The sequence below is a fragment of the Callithrix jacchus genome, chromosome 6 (assembly GCF_049354715.1).
Source record: "Callithrix jacchus isolate 240 chromosome 6, calJac240_pri, whole genome shotgun sequence".
In the NCBI taxonomy this organism is placed as follows: Eukaryota; Metazoa; Chordata; class Mammalia; order Primates; family Cebidae; genus Callithrix; species Callithrix jacchus.
In genome coordinates, this window is record NC_133507.1 from 124045213 (window position 1) to 124067513 (window position 22301).

A 22301-nucleotide genomic window follows, 5' to 3' on the forward strand; every position below is an offset into this window, starting at 1 on the left:
AACTTGCCTATTCAAATTATGTATTTCTCTTTGTATGAGTTTGTTATTGGCTTTTGTTCACAAGTGAGCTTGTTTACCTCTTCTTTTTTAATAGTTAAACATTCATGCTGATAGGGCATATGGCTCATCATGCAGACACTTTCTTTTTTTGTTTTTTTTTTTTTCTTTCCAGCTTTTAAGGTGAGGGAGTATGTATGCAGATTTGGTACCTGGTGAATTGCATGTTGTCAGGGTGTGGTGTACAGATTATTTTGTCACTCATGTAATGAGGATAGTACCTAATTGGTAGTTTTTTGATCCTCATCCTCCTCTCACCGTCCAACCTGAAGTAGAATCCAGTGTCTGTTGTTCCCCACTTTGACCCAGACACTTTCTGAGGTTTATATTCTAAATACAGTGACAAAAAGTTATTCTTACTTGAATAAATCTAGAGCTCCCTCCTGAAAGTGTGGCTTTGTTGCTACAGAAATGTTCTAGAATTCTTTAAGGGCCTGTAATTGTTTTGAATATTAAGGAAATTTACAGTGGCGAATAATCTAGTCACTAGCTTCTTTTTGTCCAATACACTTTTCATTAGTCTGAATCCCTCTACTTTAAACCAAGTCATGAAACTCCTGTTTTATTAATTGAACTTTGAAATTTTGTATGTCCCACTGTTTAGTCATAAAAAAGTATAATTTTGTTACCCGTTAGTGATCTAAGTTGAATTTTCCAAAGTTCTTTAATTCCAAAAAATTTTATATCTATGTAAACACCTCAGTAAATCTGAAGAAATTTCTATTACCTGATCATCAGACAGCTTTATAATAAATTAAATTCTATATTTAGGTCAGTTTCTTTTGCATTTTCCATAATCGTGTTAGTTAGCAAGTATGAGTTCATTTGAAATGTTCACTCCTCTGTGATATCATGAAATAAACTCTATTTTAAAAAGTCAGACACAGTTATAAAACATACAGAATATAAATTTTATACATAGAGACTTTACGTGTCTTGTCTTTTATCTACAGCACATAGAACAGTATTTGTCATATAAGTGTGGAGTAATAATTTATTGAGTGAATGAATATCTGCTTATAAACATATATGCTTAGAAAAAATCTGGAATATGCAAAAATGTTAGCAGTAATTTTTGTAAAATTATAAGTAATTTATAATGTTGCTACATTAACATATTTGTTATAATGACATAAATAATAAAACTTAAAAATTTATTGAAAAGACATATTTTTTTCCTAAGATAGGGTCTCACTCTGTCACCTCTGGAGTGCATTGGTAAGACTCACTGTAGTCTCAAACTTCTGAGCTCAACCAATCCTCCCACCTCAGCTTCCCAAGAACCTATAGGGATTATAGGCACATACCACCATGCCTGGATGATTTTCTTTTTAATAGAGACAGAGTCTTATTATATTGCCCAGGCTGATTTCAAACTCTGGCTTCAAGCCATCCTCCCACCTTGACTTCCCAAAGTTCTAGGATTACAGGCATTAGCCACCACACCCAGCCCTTGAAATTTTTTTTCTTTTGAGACAGGGTCTTGCTCTGTCACGATCATGGCTCACTGCCTCACCCTCCTTGGCTCAGACAATCCCCCTACCTCAGCTTCCTGAGTAGCTGTGTCCACAGACACATACCACCACAACTAGCTAATTTTTAAAAAAAATTTTGTAGAGATGGGGGTCTCACTATGTCATCCAGGCTGATCTTGAACTCCTGGACTCAAGTGACCTGCCTGCCCCAGCCTCCCAAAGTGATGGGATTACAGGCATGAGCCACCATGCCTGGCCTGGAACAAGACAAGGATGCCCACTCTCTCCACTCCTGTTTAACATAGTACTGGAAATCCTAGCCAGAGTAATCAGACAAGAGAAAGAATAAAGAGCATCCAGGCCCAGTGCTGTGCCTTATGCTTATAATCTCAGCACTTTAGGAGGCCAAGGTGGGTGGATCACCTGAGGTCAGGAGTTCAAGACCAGCCTGGCCAACATGTCGAAACCCTGCCTTTTCTAAAAATACAAAAAAATTGGCTGGGTGTGGTGGTGGGCTTCTGTAATGTTAACCACTCAGGAGGCTGAGGCACAAGAATTGCTTGAAAACCTGGTAGGTGAAGGTTGCAGTGAGCTGAGATTGAGATCGTGACACTGCACTCCAGCCTGGGTGACAGAATGAGACTCCATCTCAAAAAAAGAAAGAAAAATAAAATAAAGAGCATCCCCATCCAAGTTGGTAAAGAGGAAGTCATACAGTCAGACTGTCGATATTTGCAGATTATGTGATTGTTTACCTAGAAAACCCTGAAGACTTCTCCAGAAAGCTCCTCGAACTGGTAAAATAATTCAGCAAAGTTTATGTACACAATTAATTTTGTATAGTAGCTTTTCTGTACATCAACAGCAACCAACCTGAGAATCAAATCAAGAACTCAACCCCTGTTACAATAACTGTAAAAAAAACACTTAGGAATATACCTAACCAAGGAGGTGAAAGACCTATGCAAGGAAAACTACTAAACACTGCTGAAAGAAATTATAGACAACACATACAAATGGAAACATACTCCACGTTCATGAGTAGGTAGAATCAGTGTTGTGAAAATAACACACTGCCAAAAGCAATCTAGAAATTCAGTGTAATTCCCATCAAAATACCATCATTATTCTTCACAGAATTAGAAAAAAATCCTAAAATTCATATGGAACCAAAAAAGAGCCTGCATAGCCAAAGCAAAACTAAGCGAAAAAGAAGAAATCTAAAGGTATTACATTCTCTAATTTCAAACTATACTATAAGGGCATACTCACCAAAATAGCATGGTACTGATATAAAAATAGGTACAGAATAGAGAACCCAGAAATAAACCCCAAATACATACAGCCAACTGATTTTTGACAAAGCAAACAAAAACATAAAATAGGGAAATTACACCCTATTCAGCAAATGATGCTGGGATAATTGGCTAGCCACATGTAGGAGAATGAAACTGGATCCTCATCTTTCACCTTATACAAAAATCAACTCGATACATTACGGACTTAAATCTATTGTGGTTTTAATTTTTGTTTCCGTAATGGCTAATGCTGATCAGCACCTTTTTGTGTGCTACTTGCTAGTTATATGTCTTCTTTAGTGATGTTGTATTTTCAAACATCTTGCCAGTTTTTTTATTGATTTGTCTTATTGAGTTGTAAAAGTTTTTTAGAGTTTGGATATAAGGCCTTTGTCAGGTATATATTTTGCAAATATTTTTTCCCATCGTTAATGAGAACACATTTTAAATTTTGACAGTCCAATTTATAGATTTCTTTTCTTATATATTTTGTCCTGTTTGTTTCATGTGTAAGATATCTTTGCCAAGTCCAAGGGTACAAAGATTTTCTCCTGTGTTTTCTTCTAGAAGTTTTATCATTTGATAGTCTGTGATTCATTTCAAGTTGATTTTCTATATGGTGTGAGGTAAGGATCAAAGTTTATTGTTTTACAAATGGCTGTTTAGTTGTTTTAGCACCATTCGTTAAAAAGTGTTCTTTTTCTTTTGATGTATTGATATCTTCGTCAAAAAGCAATTGACTCCTACCTAGAAATAGCTTCTGAGCTCCGTCTCAAATCTGTCCAGTTTAACCTGCTTGCCACCACCCCATCCTCTACTATATCTATTAGGGTGACCCAGAAGTCCTACAAGGTGTCCACCTCTGGTTCATAGGCCCTTAGCAGCTACTTATACAAGAGTGGGCCAGGTATCTGCATCAACTCCTCAAGCTTCTCCTGGATGGGCAACAGCAGCAGCTTCCAGGGTGGCCTGGGCCCTGGCATGGGTCTGGGGGGAGGCTATGCCAGGCCTGGTGGTATGGGGGAGCATCACAGCTGCCACAGTGAACCAGAGCCTCCTGAGTCCCCTTAAGCTGGATGTACACACCAGCTGTACAAAAGCTTTTTTGTTTGATACAAATCTGTCTATTTTTTCTTTCGTTGCTTGTACTTTTGAGGTCTTAGCCATAAAATCTTTGCCTAGACCAATGTCCTGTGAAGCATTTACTCTGTGTTTTCTTCTGGTAGTTTTATAGTTCCACATCTCACATTTAAGTTTTTAATCCATTTTGAGTTGATTTTTCTATATGGTGAGAACTAGGGGTCTACTGTAATCTTTCTGTGTACAGATACACAGTTTTTCCAGAATTTTTTTGTCAAAGACTTTTGTTTCCTCAGTGAATATTCTTGGTGCCTGTGCGGAAAATCAGTTTGCTGTAAGTGCATAGATTTTTTTCTTGGTTTTCTATTCTTTTTCATTTGTCTATGTGTCTATTTTTATGCCAGTACTGTGATATTTTGGTTATATAGCTTTCTAATATATTTTGAAACCAGGTAGTGTGATGCTTCCAGCTTTGTTCTTTTTGCGTAGGATTTCTTTGGCTATTCAGGGTCTTTCGTGGTTCCATACAAATTTTAAGTTTTCTTTTTTCTATTTCTGTGAAGACTATCATTAGGATATGGGTTTGTTGTTGTTGTTTTTATTGTTGTTTGAGATAGGGTCTTGCTACATTGCTACGTTGAACTCCTGGGCTCAAGCAATCCTCAGACTCCTGAGTAGCTGGGACCATTGGTGTGTACCATTGTACCCAGCTCATTGGTATTTTTATAAGGATTGCAGTGAATCTGTAGCTTGCCTTTGGTAGTATGGTCATTTTTACAGTGTTAACTTTTCCAGTCCATAAATGGATGTCTTTCCATTTTTTGTGCGTGTGCTCTTCAATTTCTTTCATTCAATGTGTGTGTAGGTTTTTTTTTATGTTTGTTTGTTTGTTTGTTTTGAGACAGGGTCTCACTCTGTTGCCCAGGCTGCAGTGCAGTGGTGTGATCTCGGCCCACTCCACCCTCTGCATCCCAGGCTCAAGCGATTCTCATGATTCTCATGGCTCAGCCTCCTGAATAGCTGGGATTATAGGTATGCATCACCATGCTTGCCTAATTTTTGCATTTTTAGTTGAGAGAGGGTTTCACCATGTTGTCCAGGCTAGTCTCTAACTCCTGACTTCATGTCATCTACCTGCCTTGGCTTCCCAAAGTGCTGGGATTATAGGCCTGAGCCACCACACCTGGCCTCATTCAGTGTTTTGCAATATTTAATGGTATCCCATAATACTTATAGGCTTTGTTTATTTTCATTGTTATTTCCTTCTTTTCTCTTACTAATTTCAAATGATCTATGTTCAAGTTCAGAAATTCTCTCTGCTTGATTAAATCTGCTATCGAAGCTCTCTATTTTATATGTTTAATTCACTGAATTATTCAGCAGCAGGATTTCTATTAGTACTATTATTTATATCTCTTCATTGAATTTTTTCTTCATATTGTGAATTGTTTTCCTGACTTTATTGAATTATCTATTTGTATTTTCTTATATCTTGTTAAGTTTAAGATCATTGTTTTGAAAAATTTTTGGCAATTCGTTGACTTTCTTATCATAGGAGTCTATTACTAGAGAGTTACAGTTGTCCCTTGATCAAAACGGATTTGAACTGCACAGGTTGTGTACTCAGATTTTCTTCAGTCTCTACCACCCCTGAGACAGTGGGACCAACCCCTCCTCTTCTTCCTTCATCTCAGCCTGTTCAACTTATATTTAGATGAGGAGAATGAATACCTTTATGATAATCCACTTCCCCTTAATGAATAGTAAATATATTTTCTCTTATGACTTTTTAAATTGGCTTTTATCTAACTAACTTTATTATAAGAATACAGTACATGAGTGCAGGGCGGGCGCGCCTAAGCTGCCACCCAGCGCCCTCGCTGCGGCCATGCCCGGGCCCTAGTGCACCTGCCACAGCCCAAGCCCCGCAGCCCCGCAGCCCCGCGCCCCCCCGCCGCCGCCTCTTCAATGGGCAACCTGCTGGGCGGGGTCCGCTTCCGCGAGCCCACCACCGTGGAGGACTGCGACTCCACCTGGCAGACCGACTTGGAGCCCGAGCCCGAGCCCAGCCCGAGGACCCGGGGCCGGGCCACTTCAGTGAGGGCCCGGAGCAGGAGCCCGAGCAGCCCCTGAAGCGAGCTGGCGGGCGGCCCAGCGCCAGACCCGCACCGGAGAGGATGCGGAGGCGGCGGGCGCCGAGCAGGGTGATGATTCCACTGAAGCAATGGCCAAACCAAAGAGAAGTTTTTATGCTGCGAGGGATTTGTACAAGTACCGACACCAGTACCCAAACTTCAAAGATATCCGATATCAAAATGACTTAAGCAATCTTCGTTTTTATAAGAATAAAATTCCATTCAAGCCAGATGGTGTTTACATTAAAGAAGTTCTAAATAAATGGAAAGGAGATTATGAAAAACTGGAGCACAACCGCACTTAACATTCAATGGCTTTTCCCCCTGAGAGAACAGGGCTTGAACTTTTACCCTAAAGAACTACCTACATATGAAATTGAGGAATTCAAAAAAACAAAAGAAGCAATTAGAAGATTCCTCCTGGCTTATAAAATGATGCTAGAATTTTTTGGAGTAAAACTGACTGATAAAATTGGAAATGTTAACAGCTCGGGCTGTTAATTGGCAGGAAAGATTTCAGCATCTGAATGAGTCCTAGCACAACTGTTTAAGAATCACTCATATTCTTAAAAGCCTTGGTGAGCTTGGATATGAAAGTTTTAAATCTCTTTTTGTAAAATTTATTCTTCATGAAGCTCTTGTGGAAAATACTATTCCCAATATTAAGCAGAGTGCTCTAGAGTATTTTGTTTATACAATTAGAGACAGAAGAGAAAGGAGAAAGCTCCTGCGGTTTGCCCAGAAACACTACACGCCTTCAGAGAACTTTATCTGGGGACTGCCTAGAAAAGAACAGTGGGAGGGAAGCAAAGCCCAGAAAATGTCTTCCCCTCTCGCCTCCAGTCATAACAGTCAAACTTCTATGCACAAAAAAGCCAAGGACTCCAAAAATTCCTTCTCAGCTGTTCATTTAAATAGTGAAACAGCTGAAGAAAAAAAAAGTGGCACCAAAAAAGCCTGTGGAACAGACAGACAGGACCAGCCCAGAGCCCATCATTGAAGCTGCCAAGCCAAGAAATACAGAGGACAGTAATGCTGAGAGTGTGAATTCTCAATCTGGAAAAAGTTATGAATCCCACAGAAAAAAAGGAGAGTGCATCTCCTGAAAATAACAAAGAAGGTGAAAATCATAACCAAGATAGTCAAAGTCCTGGAAATACAAATTGCCATAAGGTTGTGCTAGTACAGTGAATCATCAGAAAACCCATAAGCCAGTTTAGGTTAGAGGGGAAAATAACGACTGTATCATTTATCCTAAAGAACAGAGACAAGGTCACATTTCAAATTTTAGCCATCTGTTTGTGATTTCTGTCATAAGCATCTTATTGTTGTGTTTTCATTTTGGATGATAATGAATTGAATATCTAATAAGGAGATTTAAGACAAGACCCAATAAATAAATGTATTCTGTAATGCTTTTAGGATGTAAATTTTCAAATTCTGTGTACACTGATTACTTTGAAAATATTTTCAGAATATCTAGAAATTATGTAGTATTTTCTATACAAAATATATTCTTTTGAGAGTCTACATGAAGAAAAAAGGAATACAGTATATAATACATATAACATAAAAATATATGTTAATTGACTGTTTATGTTATTGGTAAGGCTTCCAGCCAATGGTAAACTATAATTAATAGTTAAGTTTTGGGGAAGTCAGAAGTTATACACACATTTTTGACCATGTGAGCAGTTGGTACCCCAATTCCTGCATTGTTCAAGGGTCAGCTGTATTATGTTCCTTTGGTAGCATCATATTTCCTTATGTTTCTGTGTCAGGATCTGTGTATTTGGTGCAACAATTGCCTTTTCCATACTTTCTCGAGGGGCTTTTGTAGAGAAAGACTTTGACCTGCAATTGGGTTTTATTGTGGCAGTCAGGAACGGTGTAGTGTCTGTTTCTATACAGGTACAGTGGTATAGTTTCCATGCAGCTTCTTCAGCTGCCTTCAATGTCAGCAATAACTGGGTGCTCAGTGGGCTAGTCTGTAGAAGTTTGTGGCGGTGGCAGTGACTGTGGCAGCATAGGTTGTTAATGTCCTTGGTGACAAAGGCTTTTGGAGTACTCCTAATTTTCTCCACAAAGGGAAGATTTAACCAAGGTGTCAAGTCTGACACAGCCTACAAGTAGCTACAGTAGCGCTGGGTTCCAGATACTGGTGCTCAGAGCAGCTATGGGGCTAGGTGCTAGACACAGGGTCTGTATCAGTCTGTTCTTGCACTGATATAAACAAATACTTAAGACTGGGTAATTTATAAAGAAAAGGGATTTAATTGGTTTATGGTTCTGCAGGCTGTACAGGAAGAATTGTGGCTTCTTCTAGGTAAGCTCCAGGAAGCTTTCAATCACGGTGGAAGGCAAAGGGGGAACCAGCATTTCACATGGCAGGAGCAGGAGGAAGGATGGGGGGAAGTGCCACACACTTTTAAACAACCAGATCTCACTCTCTTGAGGAGAGCTCCTGTGGGATGTTATTAAACCAGGAGAAACCTCCACCATGATTCAATCATCTCCAGCCAGGCTCCACCTCCAACATTGGGGATTACAATCGAACGTGAGATTTGGGTGGGGACACTGACCCAGACCATATCAGGTAATTACAAACCTGTTGTGGCACCTGAGTTTGGGGCTACAGGTTAGGTGGCAGAGTTGGATGTAGACTGACCTCAGAGCTAGGATCTGTGACTCTTAGATACCCTCTAGCAGCTCAGGCCCAGGGAGCCAGGTTGTAACTATGATTCTTTTCTGAGGGGCAGGGCACAGAACTGGCCCAATTACAGGGAAGGTGTACAGCCACAGTTTGGGAACATGAGCCAGTAGGGCTTGGTGATAACTCAAGTCCCCGGGGGAGGAAACACTGTGTAGTAGTAACTCTAGTCCCTGGGATGGTGGGATTTGGTAGTATCTGAGACTCTGTGAGGCCAGTTGCTGCAGCAGCAAATATCCCAGTGGTGGAGTACAACCGTTGTTTAGGCCCTGGGGGGTGTAGGGAACAGCACAGCAATGACTCCACTCCATGTGGAGAAGCGTGTCTTAGCAGCTTAGACTCTAGGGGTCTAGACTAGTTCCAGGAAAGAAGACTACTAGAGGAGTTTGGTCTGTAGGGCAGAGTGTCTCAGCTCAACCACTGTTCTGTTTCCCTAGGATACAGGATACTTTGTCAGTTCAGCCCTGGGATGGGCAGCTGCTCAACTTGGCCACAACTGGTGCTGGAAAACAGCACCAGTTTTCCAGGGGCCCATGTGCTACTTCAGCTTAAGCCTCGGGGGCATGACTGTTCCGGGAGAACCAAGCATCATTTCCTGGAATGTGGGTAGTTGCTTCACCTTATGCACTGGAGAGGCATGACTGCTCTGAGCAGCTAACTTATTGTCTCCCTAGGAGGCAGAATACTGCTTCAGCTCTGGGCTGAGGGGGTGATAGGAGGGGTAGATGGGGTGGCTCCACCTCTGCTTCCCCCCCCCCGCCGTACGAGGGTATAACAACTGTTTGCAGCTCAACTTAGGGATGTTGGGCCACTGGGTTAGGGTGGGTCAGTTGTGGCTTAGCCCCAGGGATAAAGGGTAACTGGCTACTCAGCCCCAGAGCAAGATATACTCCAGCCATAGTTCTAAGATGGCATAACACAGTAGCTACATGAACTACAGTGCTTGGGAAACAATGTCAGTTTTTTCTCTCAGGGCAGCACAGCAGTGTGGACTTTAGACAGCTTCCTCAGCTGGGCTTGGTGCCTGTGAAGACTGCAGGGAACCCCAGTGGTGAGGTCTACTGATAGGGTTGGTTGCTGGAATCCTCTTGTTTATCTCCTTGCTTCAGGGAGAAGTTCTTCCTGGTTCCTGGCTGTTCCCAGTTGGGGGATTGGGTGGTAGAGGCCAGATGCATCCTTCCATTCTCTATGTGGCCATGTGGCCATGTGGCCATCCAGAGTTTCTGTGCTTACCAATGCTCTCCCTCATTTATTTTTGTTAAAATGTAGTTGTTTCTCATTGTTCTGATTGTCTTTTCTTTATGAAGGAGATGACTAGTGACTTCTAGTGGGCCATCTTGCTGATGTAACCTGCCTACAATATATTGCTATTAACTGTAGTCACTATGATGCACTGTAGATCTCTTGAACTTATTCCTCCTAATTGAAATTTTGTATCCTTTGACCACAGTCTTTTCTGTTTTTTTTTTTAAATTCACATGCCACTATACAAATGGGAAACATAGCCTTCTTTTCTAATATTCAAGTTTAAAGCAAGGGTGTTCAATCTTTTGGCTTCCCTGGGCCACATTGGAAAAAGATGAATTGTTTGGGGCTATACATAAAATACACTAATGATAGATGATGAGTTTAAAAAATGCAAGAAAACACTTCTCATAGTGTTTTAAGAAAGTTTACGAATTTGTGTTGGGCCACATTTTAAGCTATCTTGGGCTGTACCATGGGCTACAGGTTGGACAAGCTTAGTTTAAAGGCTATAAATTTCCCTTGAAATTTTATATTAGCTGTATCCCACAAGTTTTGATACATAGTATGTTCTTTATGGTTCAGATCTCTTATTTGTAGTTCCATGTGAATTTGAGAAGAATATGTGTTCTTTAGTTGTTCAGAATGAATTTTAAATTTGTCCAGTAACTCAAGCTTGTTCTGTTTTCTTACTTTTGCTTGCTTAATTTGAAATAATTACAATGAGGTCTTGCATTATGATAATGCATTTGTCAATGTGGCTCTAAATTCTATCCATTTTTTTGAAAATTGGTTTTTCATGTTGCCATTTGATTATTTTTTGAGACAGGGTCTTGCTTTGACACCTAAGCTGAAGTGCGGTGCCATGATCACAGCCGACTGCAGTCTTGATCTCCCAGGGTCAAGTGATCCTCCCACCCCTGCCACCTGAGTTCCTGAGACTGCAGGCAAGGACCACCACATCTGGCTAATTTTTTTTTTTTTTTTTTTTTGTAGAGGCAGACTTTCAACATGTTGACCGGTCTGCCTTGGCATCCCAAAGTGCTAGGATAACAGGCATGAGTCACTGCACCTGGCCTAAAAAAATTTTTTTTAAAGAGAAATTTCAAAACTATACAGGAGTAGGCTGGGCACGGTGGCTCATGTCTGTAATCCCAGCACTGTGGGAGGCTGAGGTGGGCAGATCACATGAGGTCAGGAGTTAACACCAGCCTGGCCAACATGGTGAAACCCCATCTCTACCAAACAGTACAAAAGTTAGCCAGGCATGGTGATGTGCACCTATAGTTCCAGCTACTTGGGAAGCTGAGGTGGGAGAATCACTTGAACTGGGAAGGTGGAGGTTGTAATGAGACAAGATCGTGCCGCTGCACCCCAGCCTGGGGGACAGAGTAAGACCCTGTCTCAAAAAAAAAAAAAAAAAAAGGTGTGTGTGTGTGTGTGTGTGTGTGTGTGTGTATATATATATAGTATCTAATATATAATTATATATAAATATAATTATATATTAAATTATATATATAATTATATATAAATATAATTATATATTAAATTATATATATAATTATATATTAAATTATATATAATTATATATAAATATAATTATTAAATTATATATAATTAAATTATATATTAAATAAATATATATTAAATTATATATATTATATATATTAAATATTAATATATATATTAAATAAATATATATTGAATTATATATATAATTATATATATAATTTTATATTTTTATATAATTATATATTAGATACTACATATATAATAATATATAATTAATATAATCCTATTATATACTATACTTCTGTATATCTATTTAAATATATTTAAATATAATTTTATCTTATAAATATATTTGTAAAAAATATATATTTATATATATAATATCTACATATATGTACACACACACATAGGATTAGAATAGTAAATGAAGCCTGTATACAATTATGAATGTATGACTAATCTTGTTTTACTTATTTCTCTATCAATTCTACCCTTTTCTCTGACTTTGGTATTTATTTATTTTTTGGGGACAGGATCTCACTTTGTAACAGAGGCCGGAGTGCAGTGGCACAATCCCAGCTCCCTAGATCAAGTGATCCTCTTGCCTCAGCCTGCCAAGAAGCTGGGACTACAGGCACACATCACCAGGCCCAACTAAATTTTTTTATCTTTAGGGTAGAAACAGGGTCTGTTATGTTGCTCAGGCTAGTCTCAAACTCCTGGGCTCCAGCGATTCACCCACCTCGGCCTTGAAAAGTGCTGGGATTACAGGCATGAGTCACTATGCTCAGCCTGACTTTGATATTTTTTAAACAAATCCTGGATAGTCTAATAATTTTACCTATAATATTACCTATAATAATATTATCATACCATTCACACACCTAAAAACACCAAAAAAAAATTGTTTTTAGAATTCGTTTCACTCTGTTGCACAAGCAGTGCAGTGCAGTCACAGCTTACTGCAGCCTAAAACTCCTGGGTTCATGCCATCCTCCTGCCTCAGCTTCCCAAATAGCTGTGACTACAGGCATGTGCCACCATACCCAGCTATTTTTTTTTTTTTTAATTGAGACAGAGTCTCACTCTGTCACCAGGCTGGAGTACAGTGGCACGATCTCAGCTCACTGCAACCTCTGCCTCCCAGGTTTAAGTGATTCTCCTACCTCAGCCTCCCAAGTAGTCGGGACTACAGGGGCATGCCAACACGCCCAGCTAATTTTTCTATTTTTAGTAGAGACGGGGTTTCATCATATTGGCCAGGATGGTCTCAATCTCTTGACCCTGTGATCTGCCTGCCTTGGGCTCCCAAAATGCTGGGATTACAGGCATGAGCCACCCTGCCCAGCCACTAATTTGTTTTTCTTTTAAGTTTCTTGTAGAAATGGGGCTCAGGCTGGTCTTGAACTCCCATGCTCATCTCATATTCCTGTCCTTAAGTAATCCTCCCACCTCAGCCTCCCAAAGTGTTGGGATTATAAGTGCGAGCCACTGTATCCAGTCCCCAAAATTCCTTTTTTTTACTTTTTTTCATGAAATGCCTGAACATTCCAAGAAAAATTCCTTAATATCAAATATCTAGTCCACATTCACATTTTCCTGCTTGCATGTACACATGCATATATATGTACACACACATTTTGGTGGTACTATTTTTTTAATTGAGGTGAAATTTATATAACCTAAAATTAATTCTTTTTAAATGAACAATTTAGTGACATTTAGTATATTCACCATGTTGCAAAAGTGCCATGTAGAGTTTCAAAACACCTTTATCACCCCAAAATAAAATTTTGTACCCATTAGTTGGTTACATCTGCTCGCAAGCCTCTGGCATCCACTAATCTACTTTCTTTCTCTATGGATTTACCTATTCTGGATATTTTATGTAAATAGCCTCCTATAACATGTGACCTTTTGTACATTGCTTAGCTTCTGTCACTTAGCATAATAGAATTTTTTTGTTTGTTTGTTTGTTTTTAGACAGGGTCTTGATCTATCTTTGGGCTCTACCTTTGCCCGTTTCATAATTGGATTATTTTGGATTGTAGTCTTTTTGTTGTTGAGTTGTATAAGTTCTTGATGTATTCCAGACCCATAACAGATAAGTGATTTGCAGATAGTGTCTTCCATCTATGGTCTTTTAACCCTTGTCATGGTGTCCTTTGTATAAAAATTTTTATTTTGATGATGTCCAATTTATCTGTTTTTTCTTTTGTTACTTGTCCTGTTGGTGCCATATCTAAGAAACCATTGCCAAATCCAAGGACATGAAGATTTACTCCTGTGTTTTTCTTCTAAGAGTTGTGTGGTTTTAGTTTTTATGTTTAGCTCTTTGATCCATTTTTTGTTTTTGACATGTAGTATGAGGTAAGAGTTCAACATCATTTGTTTTCATGTAGATATTCAGTTGTACTGGCACCATTTGTTGAAGATAGTATTCTTTCCTCACCAAATGCTTTTGGCTTGGTTGGTCAGAAATCATTTAACCATATGTATGTATTTCTGGACTCTCAATTCTGTTGTATTTATTGCTCTAAATTTCCTTCTGAGCACTGCTTTTGTTGCAGTTCATAAGTTTTGATATACTGTACATATTATCATTGCTATATTTTATATATTGATATATTATCTATCATCATACCTTCTAGAAATTACAGGCATTTTTTAGTTCTGTAGCGTTTTATTTCGGTCCTTAAAACACATATACAAAATTATAATATTGATAATATTATTTTATACAGAGACTTTATTTAGATTTTTTATAGTTATTTGTTTGCTTACCATTTTTTTCCAGCATCTCAGGACTTCTTTCTGCTGTAATATTTGGTTTCTTGAAATACATACATACTTTTTTTTTGTTGAAGTAATGTGCTTTATTCAGTTACCTAACATGTAAGAAATACAGAGGTAATTCCTGTACCAAATATTTTATACTTGATGTATATTTTTTCTCTCCCTTCTATAATGTCTTTGTATGGCATAACTGTTCCTTATTTATTTATTTATTGTATTTTGAGACAGAGTCTTGCTCTGTTGCTCAGGCTGGAGTGCAGTGGCGCGATCTCAGCTCACTGCAATCTGTCTCCCAAGTCTAAGTGATTCTCCTGCCTCAGCCTCCTGAGTTACTGGAATTACAGGCGTGTGCTACTGTGCCAGACTAGTTTTTGTATTTTTAGTAGAGATGGGGTTTCACCCCGTTGGGCAGACTGGTTTCCAGCTCCTGACCTCAGGTGATTCACCCACCTCGGCATCCTGAAGTGCTAGGATTACAGGTGTGAGCCACTGCACCTGGCTGACTGTTCCTTTTTTTTGAGATGGAGTTTCACTGTTGTTACCCAGGCTGGAGTGCAATGGCGCGATCTCGGCTCACCGCAACCTCCACCTCCTGGGTTCAAGCAATTCTCCTGCCTCAGCCTCCCAAGTAGCTGGGACTACAGGCGTGCGCCACCATGCCCAGCTAATTTTTTTGTATTTTTAGTAGAGACGGGGTTTCACCATGTTGACCAGGATGGTCTCGATCTCTTGACCTCGTGATCCACCCACCTCGGCCTCCCAAAGTGTTGGGATTATAGGCGTGAGCCACTGTGCCTGGCCTACTGTTCCTATTAAAAAAAAAAAATTAGATCTTGTTTTGCTCTGGGCACATAGTAATTGTAGATATTTATGGGATACATGAACTGTTTTGATACCAATATGCAATGTGTAGTAATCATATCATGCAAAATGGGGTATCGATCCCCTCAAGCATTTATCCTGTGTGTTACAAACAATCAAATTATACTCTTGTAGTACTTTTTAAATATAATTAAATTATTGACTCTAGTCACCCTGTTGTGCTATCAGATATGAAGTGTATTGTAAATGTGGCACATATATACCATGGAATACTATGCAGCCGTAAGAAAGGATGAATTCATGTCCTTTGTAGGGACATGGATGAATCTGGAAGCCATCATTCTCAGCAAACTGACACAAGAACGGAAAATCAAACACTGCATGTTCTCACTCATAGATGGGTGTTGAACAATGAGAACACATGGACACAGGGAGGGCTCTGGGCACATAGTAATTGTAGATATTTATGGGATACATGAACTGTTTTGATACCAATATGCAATGTGTAGTAATCATTTCATGCAAAATGGGGTATCGATCCCCTCAAGCATTTATCCTGTGTGTTACAAACAATCAAATTATACTCTTGTAGTACTTTTTAAATATAATTAAATTATTGACTCTAGTCACCCTGTTGTGCTATCAGATATGAAGTGTATTGTAAATGTGGCACATATATACCATGGAATACTATGCAGCCGTAAGAAAGGATGAATTCATGTCCTTTGTAGGGATATGGATGAATCTGGAAGCCATTATTCTCAGCAAACTGACACAAGAATGGAAAATCAAACACTGCATGTTCTCACTCATAGATGGGTGTTGAACAATGAGAACACATGGACACAGGGAGGGGAGCATCATACAGGGTCTGTTGGGAGGGACTAGGGGAAGGACAGCAGGGTGTAGGGAGGTTGGGGAGGGATAACATGGGGAGAAATGCCAGATATAGTTCATGGGGGGATGGAGGCAGCAAACCACATTGCCATGTACATACCTATTTAACAATCCTGCATGTTCTGCACATGTACCCCAGAACCTAAAGTGCAATAAAAAAAAATAGATATATATATAAAAGAAATTTCTTTCATGTGCAATACATTGGTTGTAAACACTGTTTTTTGTTTTTTATGTATTATAATAGTTTTTTTTTTTTTTTTTGAGACAGAGTCTTTCCCTGTGCTCCTTACATGATCTTGGCTCACTGCAACCTCCAGTTCCTGGGTTCAAGCGATTTTCATGCCTTAGCCACCTGAGTAGCTGTGGTTACAGATATGTGCCACCACACCTGGCTATTTATTTATTTATTTATTTATTTATTTATTTTATTTTTAGTAGAGACAGGGTTTTGCCATGTTGGTCAGGATGGTTTTGAATTCCTGGCCTCAAGTGGTCCGCTTCCCTCGGCCTCCGAAGGTGTTGGGATTACTGGGTGTACAGGGTGAGCCACTGTGTCCAGCCGACTTTCAGTTTTTTTAGATCTTAAGGTATCTTCCTTTCTGTTTTGTGAAAAAATACAGTTTTGTGGTTTTTTTGTTTGTTTTTTTGTGGTTTTTTGTTGTTGTTGTTATTCTGAAGGTAAGGCAGTAGAAAAAAATAGTTTGGATCATATACAATTATTTATTGATAGTTTTTCTTTTTTGAGACAGGGTTTTGCCATATGGCCCAGGATGGTCTCAAACTTGTGGGCTCAAGCGATTCACTCTCCTTGGCTTCCCAAAATGCTAGGATTACAGGTGTGAGCCATTACACCCAGCCAATAATTACATTTTTAAAAACCTTCAATATTATTCCTGTGACTTCTGCTACCATGTTGCTATTAAGAAGGCCGCTGTGGAGCCATAAAAATGATTAGTTCCTGTCCTTTGTTGGGACATGGATGAATCTAGAAACCATCATTCTCAGCAAACTGACACAAGAACAGAAAACCAAACACCGCATGTTTTCACTCATAGGCGGGTGATGAACGATGAGAACACTTGGGCACAGAAAAGAACAATACTCGCTGGGCTAGGTTGCGGGGTGGAGGGGAGGGGAGGGACGGGAGAGGGGGGAGGATAGGGAGGGATAACACCTGATATAGGCTAGGGGAGTGGGGGACAGCAAACAACCATGGCATGTATGTACCTATGCAACAGTTCTGCAGGATGCAGGGTGTGCACATGTACCCCAGAGCCCAAAGTACAATTAAAAAAAAAAAAGAAGGCTGCTGTATGTCTAATTTCAGTACTCTGTAGGGAGTCTGTCTTCTCTCTCTTTTTTTCATTTATATTTTTGTTACCTAGGCTCGGGGTGTTTTTATGGTCCATCTTACCTCTCTAGCTGCATTTTCCTTTTCCTCTTTAGAATTTTGCATGTTCATTACATTGAGGATGGATTTCTTTTTATTTATCTTAGAGTACTTAAAAGTAAGACTTCCTTTGTCTGTATATTCATATCTTTAGTTTTGAAAAGTTGCCAGCCATTGTCTCTTCAAATACCGATGGTATTAATTCTTAGATTAATTCAACTTATGATTTTTCAACTTCATGATGGTGTGAAAATGATACATATTTTGTACACCTCTCAACCTATGATGGAGTTACATCTGGATAAATGCATTGTAATTTGAAAATACTGTCAGTCAAAAATGCAGTTTCAACTTATGATAGTTTCCACTTAACGTATTTTCAACTCACAGTGTGTTTATCAGGATAATAACTCTGTTGTAAGTCTAAGAGCATCTGTATTGTCTCTCCTCCATTTTCTCTTCTTTATTCTTCTGAGACTTCACTTACATGCATACTATACTTTCTATTTTTAAGTCTGTCATATTTTTTATCTTCTGTGTTTGCTGTGATGCAGTCTAGGTAATACAAAAATCTGTCTTCTAATTCTTTCTTCTGCATCTAATCATCTATTTAACTTATCCATTGCCTTTTTTTTTTTTTTTGAGACAGGGTCTTACTGTGTCATCCATGCTGCAGTGCAGTGGCATGATTATGGTTCACTGCAGCCTCAGACTTCTGGACTCAAGAGATCCTCCCACCTCAGCCTCCCAAGTAGCTGGGACTGCAGACCCACACCACTGTACATGGCTGATTTTAAAATTTTTCTGTAGAGACAGGATCTCACTATGTTGCCCAGGCTGGTCTCGAATTCCTGGTCTCAAAGCAATCATCTTGCCTTGGTCTCCCAAAATGCTGGGATTACAGGCATGAACCGCTGTTTCTGGCTCCATTGACCTTCTAATTTCAGCAGTTTTTCATTTCCGAAAGTTCTGCTTGGTTTCTTGTTTCTTGGGGTTTTGTTTTTCTTTTTTTGAGACAATGTCTTTCTCTGTCACCCAGGCTGGAGTGCAGTGGCACAATCTCAGCTCACTGCAACCTCCACCTCCAGGGTTTAAGCAGTTTTCCTGCCTCAGCCTCTGAGTAGCTAGGATTACAGACATGCACCACTGTGCCCGGCTAATCTTTGTATTTTTAGTAGAGATGGGATTTCACAATGTTGGCCAGGCTGGTCTCTAACTCCTGAACACAAGTGATCCACCTACCTCGGCCTCCCAAAGTGCTGGGATTACAGGTAGGAGCCACCATGTCCAGCCTGTTTTTTTTTTTTAATTAAAGTTTTGATAATTTTTATTATTTGCTTATCTCTGTGATTCATTTATTTTTTTAGACATTAAATAGTTTCCAATATGGGAAGTCTTTAGGGACTTTCTAAATCTGATGACTCAATCTCATGGTGGCTTATTTCCTGTGTTTTTGGTACTCTTTGACTCTTAGCTTATATTTAATTGATCTTAATATGAAAGGAAACTGGAGTCTTATTTGGGTTTGTTTCTTTCAAAATAGTAGCTGCATTTTTTTCTTACCAGAAGCCAGGTTACACTCTTCACACAGAACCTTTCAGGTTGTTATCCTTATCTTGGGAATTTTAAGTTTTCCTGCCCTACAAGCTGCTTGTCCAAACCAGTTTCTTAGCCTTAAAACTTACTGTTTTTTGTTTTGTAGGAAGATAATTTTTTTATAGTATCCACTTGCCATATTGCCATTTTTGGGAGGCTCTTTTTATTTGAAACCCCTTCTAAATATTATTTTATTCTCAAGTAATATAGGTATAATATACAAATTTAAAAAAAACAAAGTTATAAAATAAAATTGCTTCTACTTCTATAGCCCAAGGTAACTACAAGTTTTTTGGTTTTTTTCTAATTGATTTTTTACTTGATTAGGATATAAGTGATAATTTAAAATCTTAAAGGAGGAGCAATTTCAAGATATTTTGTAGCCATGTATTAAAACGTGACTGATTTTGTAGCTTTGCAAAATTGCTCTAATTAAGAACCACTGCCCTAGACCTAAGTGGCTCAGAGTTATTGGTATACATGTTTCTTTATTTTCTCTTTTTAAATATTTCTTCCTTTTCAAAACTTGTCAAGCTAATGTTAAGTGGTAAAATGTTAAGTCTATTAATGGTAAAAATTGTATATACATAATCTGTCTACACCAGGATATCTATTTTAAAATTATATAATGCTACAATAGGGCACACCCAACTCATAAAGTTGAAAAACTTTATTTGTATTAAATCTATGGTAACATGATAATTTTAGAAGTATTTGAAAGGTTAGCAGTACCTTGTCACATAAAAGCAATCTTAAAAAGCCAGTACAGAAGTGTGGTTAAAGATAGAATGAGGGATCTACATAACACTAATTTTTGCCGTTTTGAATGTATTCTGGTGCCTTGGCAAGTTATTTAACAAAAATGTTAATTTTTTAAACTATAGAATGGAAATGATTTTACCTAAATTATATGGGGTACCACAGTAGTGAATATGAGAGGTTTAAGATAAAACATTCCACAAAAATACTAAGTGCTTTAGTTGATCAGCTATTTAAACTCTTTCAGCTATTAAATCATAGAAGAAAATGGAATTGAATATGATGTCAGCATGGAACAATCTAATGATTCATTGAGAGCCAACCATAATGATGGTGAAGAGTCAAAAACCGATGCTCAGGTATTTGAGGTAGGGATTCAGCTGGGAACTTTTTTACATCCTAGGGTAAAACAGTATGCCATTTAACAGCTCTTTATGCTCAAGCGATACCTGTTATATTTAGTGTATTCAAGAATTTTAGGCCAGGCGTGGTGGCTGACGCCTGTAATCCCAGTACTTTGGGATGCCAAGATGGGCAGATCACCTGAGGTCAGGAGTTCAAGACCAGACTGGCCAACATGGTGAAACCTCGTCACTACTAAAAATACAAAAATTAGCCGGACATTGTGGTGGGTGCCTGTAATCCCAGCTACTCAGTGGCTGAGGCTGGAGAATCGCTTGAACCCAGAAGGCAGAGGTTGCAGAATTCAAAAATTAGCCAGATGTTGTGGTGGGTGCCTGTAATCCCAACTACTCAGAGGCTGAAGCTGGAGAATCACTTGAACCCAGAAGGCAGAGGTTGCAGTGAGCCAAGATTGGACCATTATACTCCACAAGAGCGAAACTCCATCTCAAAAAAAAAAAAATTTCAATATTTAATTATACACACATTTTATAATACAGAACTTAATGCTTATATATATATATATATAAATTTTTATACAAAGAAAAATCTATAGGTTGAATTATGTTATTTCAGGTTGCTTTCCTGTGGACAATTTTATTTTGATAAAATTAAATATAATAATCAACAATTTTACTTAAGTACTTTCTGTTTATGTCAATTTGTGTGAATTGAGAACTTACAAAAAAGTAAAAACAACTGAAAATGGATATCTTTTCGTAACACATCTTTTTTTTTTAAATGGTGATACTGTATTGTTAGACTGAAGTGATTTTTTTTTTTCTTTGCAAAAGCATCTAACCTGTATGGGCTCCAGGGATTCTTCTTTTGAACAAAATGATTCTCCTAGAGTTTTGCCGATCACTGCTCCTGAAGCAAATAATTCACTCACATCACAGAATATACCAGGGACCCTGACTCAGACACAGACTCTTTCTGCAGAAAAATTCCACCTAGTCGACCAAAATGAGCAAGCTGTTCAATACGAACTTCAGTCGTTGGGGGATTCCAGTGCACAAATGGTGAGTATATTTTATAAGTAACCAGTTTTATGATCTTTAACCAAATGTATTAGTTTTACTAAACAACCTTAATTTCTTGACACTTTTAACTTACATTGTGTTTGTTTATTTATTTGTTTATTTATTTTTATTGCATTTTAGATTTTGGGGTACATGTGAAGAACACGTAAGATTGTTGCATAGGTACACACGTGGCAGTGTGGTTTGCTGCTTTCCTCCCCATCACCTATATGTGGCATTTCTCCCCATTTTATCCATCCCCAAGTCCCCACCCCATGCTGTCCCTCCCGTTTACCCCCTACAGACCCCAGTGTGTGATGCTACCCTCCCTGTGTCCATGTGTTCTCATTGTTCAACACCCACCTATGAGTGAGAACATGCCTTGTTTGATTTTCTGTTCTTCTGTCAGTTTGCTGAGAATGATGGTTTCCAGGTTCATCCATGTCCCTACAAAGGACACGAACTCATTGTTTTTTATGGCTGCATAGGATTCCCTGGTGTATATGTGCAACATTTTCCCTGTCCAGTCTATCATCAATGGGCATTTGGGTTGGTTCCAAGTCTTTGCTATTGTAAACAGTGCTGCAGTGAACATTCCTTTGCATGTGTCCTTATAATAGAACGATTTATAATCCTTTGGATATACATTCAGTAATGGGATTGCTGGGTCAAATGGAATTTCTGTTTCTAGGTCCTTGAGGAATCACCACACTGTCTTCCACAATGGTTGAACTAATTTACACTCCCACCAACAGTGTAAAAGTGTTCCTATTTCTCCACATCCTCTCCAGCATCTGTTGTCTCCAGATTTTTTAATGATGCCATTCTAACTGGCGTGAGATGGTATCTCAATGTAGTTTTGATTTGCATTTCTCTAATGACCAGTGATGATGAGCATTTTTTCATATGTTTGTTGCCCTCATATATGTCTTCTTTTGTAAAGTGTCTGTTCATATCTTTCGCCCACTTTTGAATGGGCTTGTTTTTTTCTTGTACATCTGTTTTAGTTCTTTGTAGACTCTGGATATTAGCCCTTTGTCAGATGGGTAGATTGCAAAAAATTTTTCCCATTCCTTTGGTTGCCAATTCACTCTAATTA

General features: G+C 38.6%; 1 protein-coding gene and 1 pseudogene across 36 annotated transcripts in view; both read left to right on the plus strand.

Moving 5' to 3' along the window:
* CARF (calcium responsive transcription factor) overlaps window positions 1–22301 on the plus strand; it is a 92968-nt gene that overhangs the window by 13423 nt on the left and 57244 nt on the right. For 24 of the 36 annotated variants that reach the window (XR_013519051.1, XR_013519044.1, XR_013519048.1 and 21 more), the window contains 2 exons: window positions 20026–20146; window positions 20975–21202. Coding sequence is in view for 13 of the 36 variants with exons in the window: in XM_008999235.5 (XP_008997483.4) it covers window positions 20069–20146; window positions 20975–21202 (306 nt within the window). In the remaining 23 variants the exon portion in view is untranslated. Of the gene's footprint in view, window positions 1–20025; window positions 20147–20972; window positions 21203–22301 lie in introns of those variants that run through there. The other 12 variants (XR_013519057.1, XR_004744815.3, XR_013519056.1 and 9 more) reach the window with 3 other exon arrangements.
* On the plus strand, window positions 5738–7376 carry LOC144576699 (opioid growth factor receptor-like protein 1 pseudogene; annotated as a pseudogene).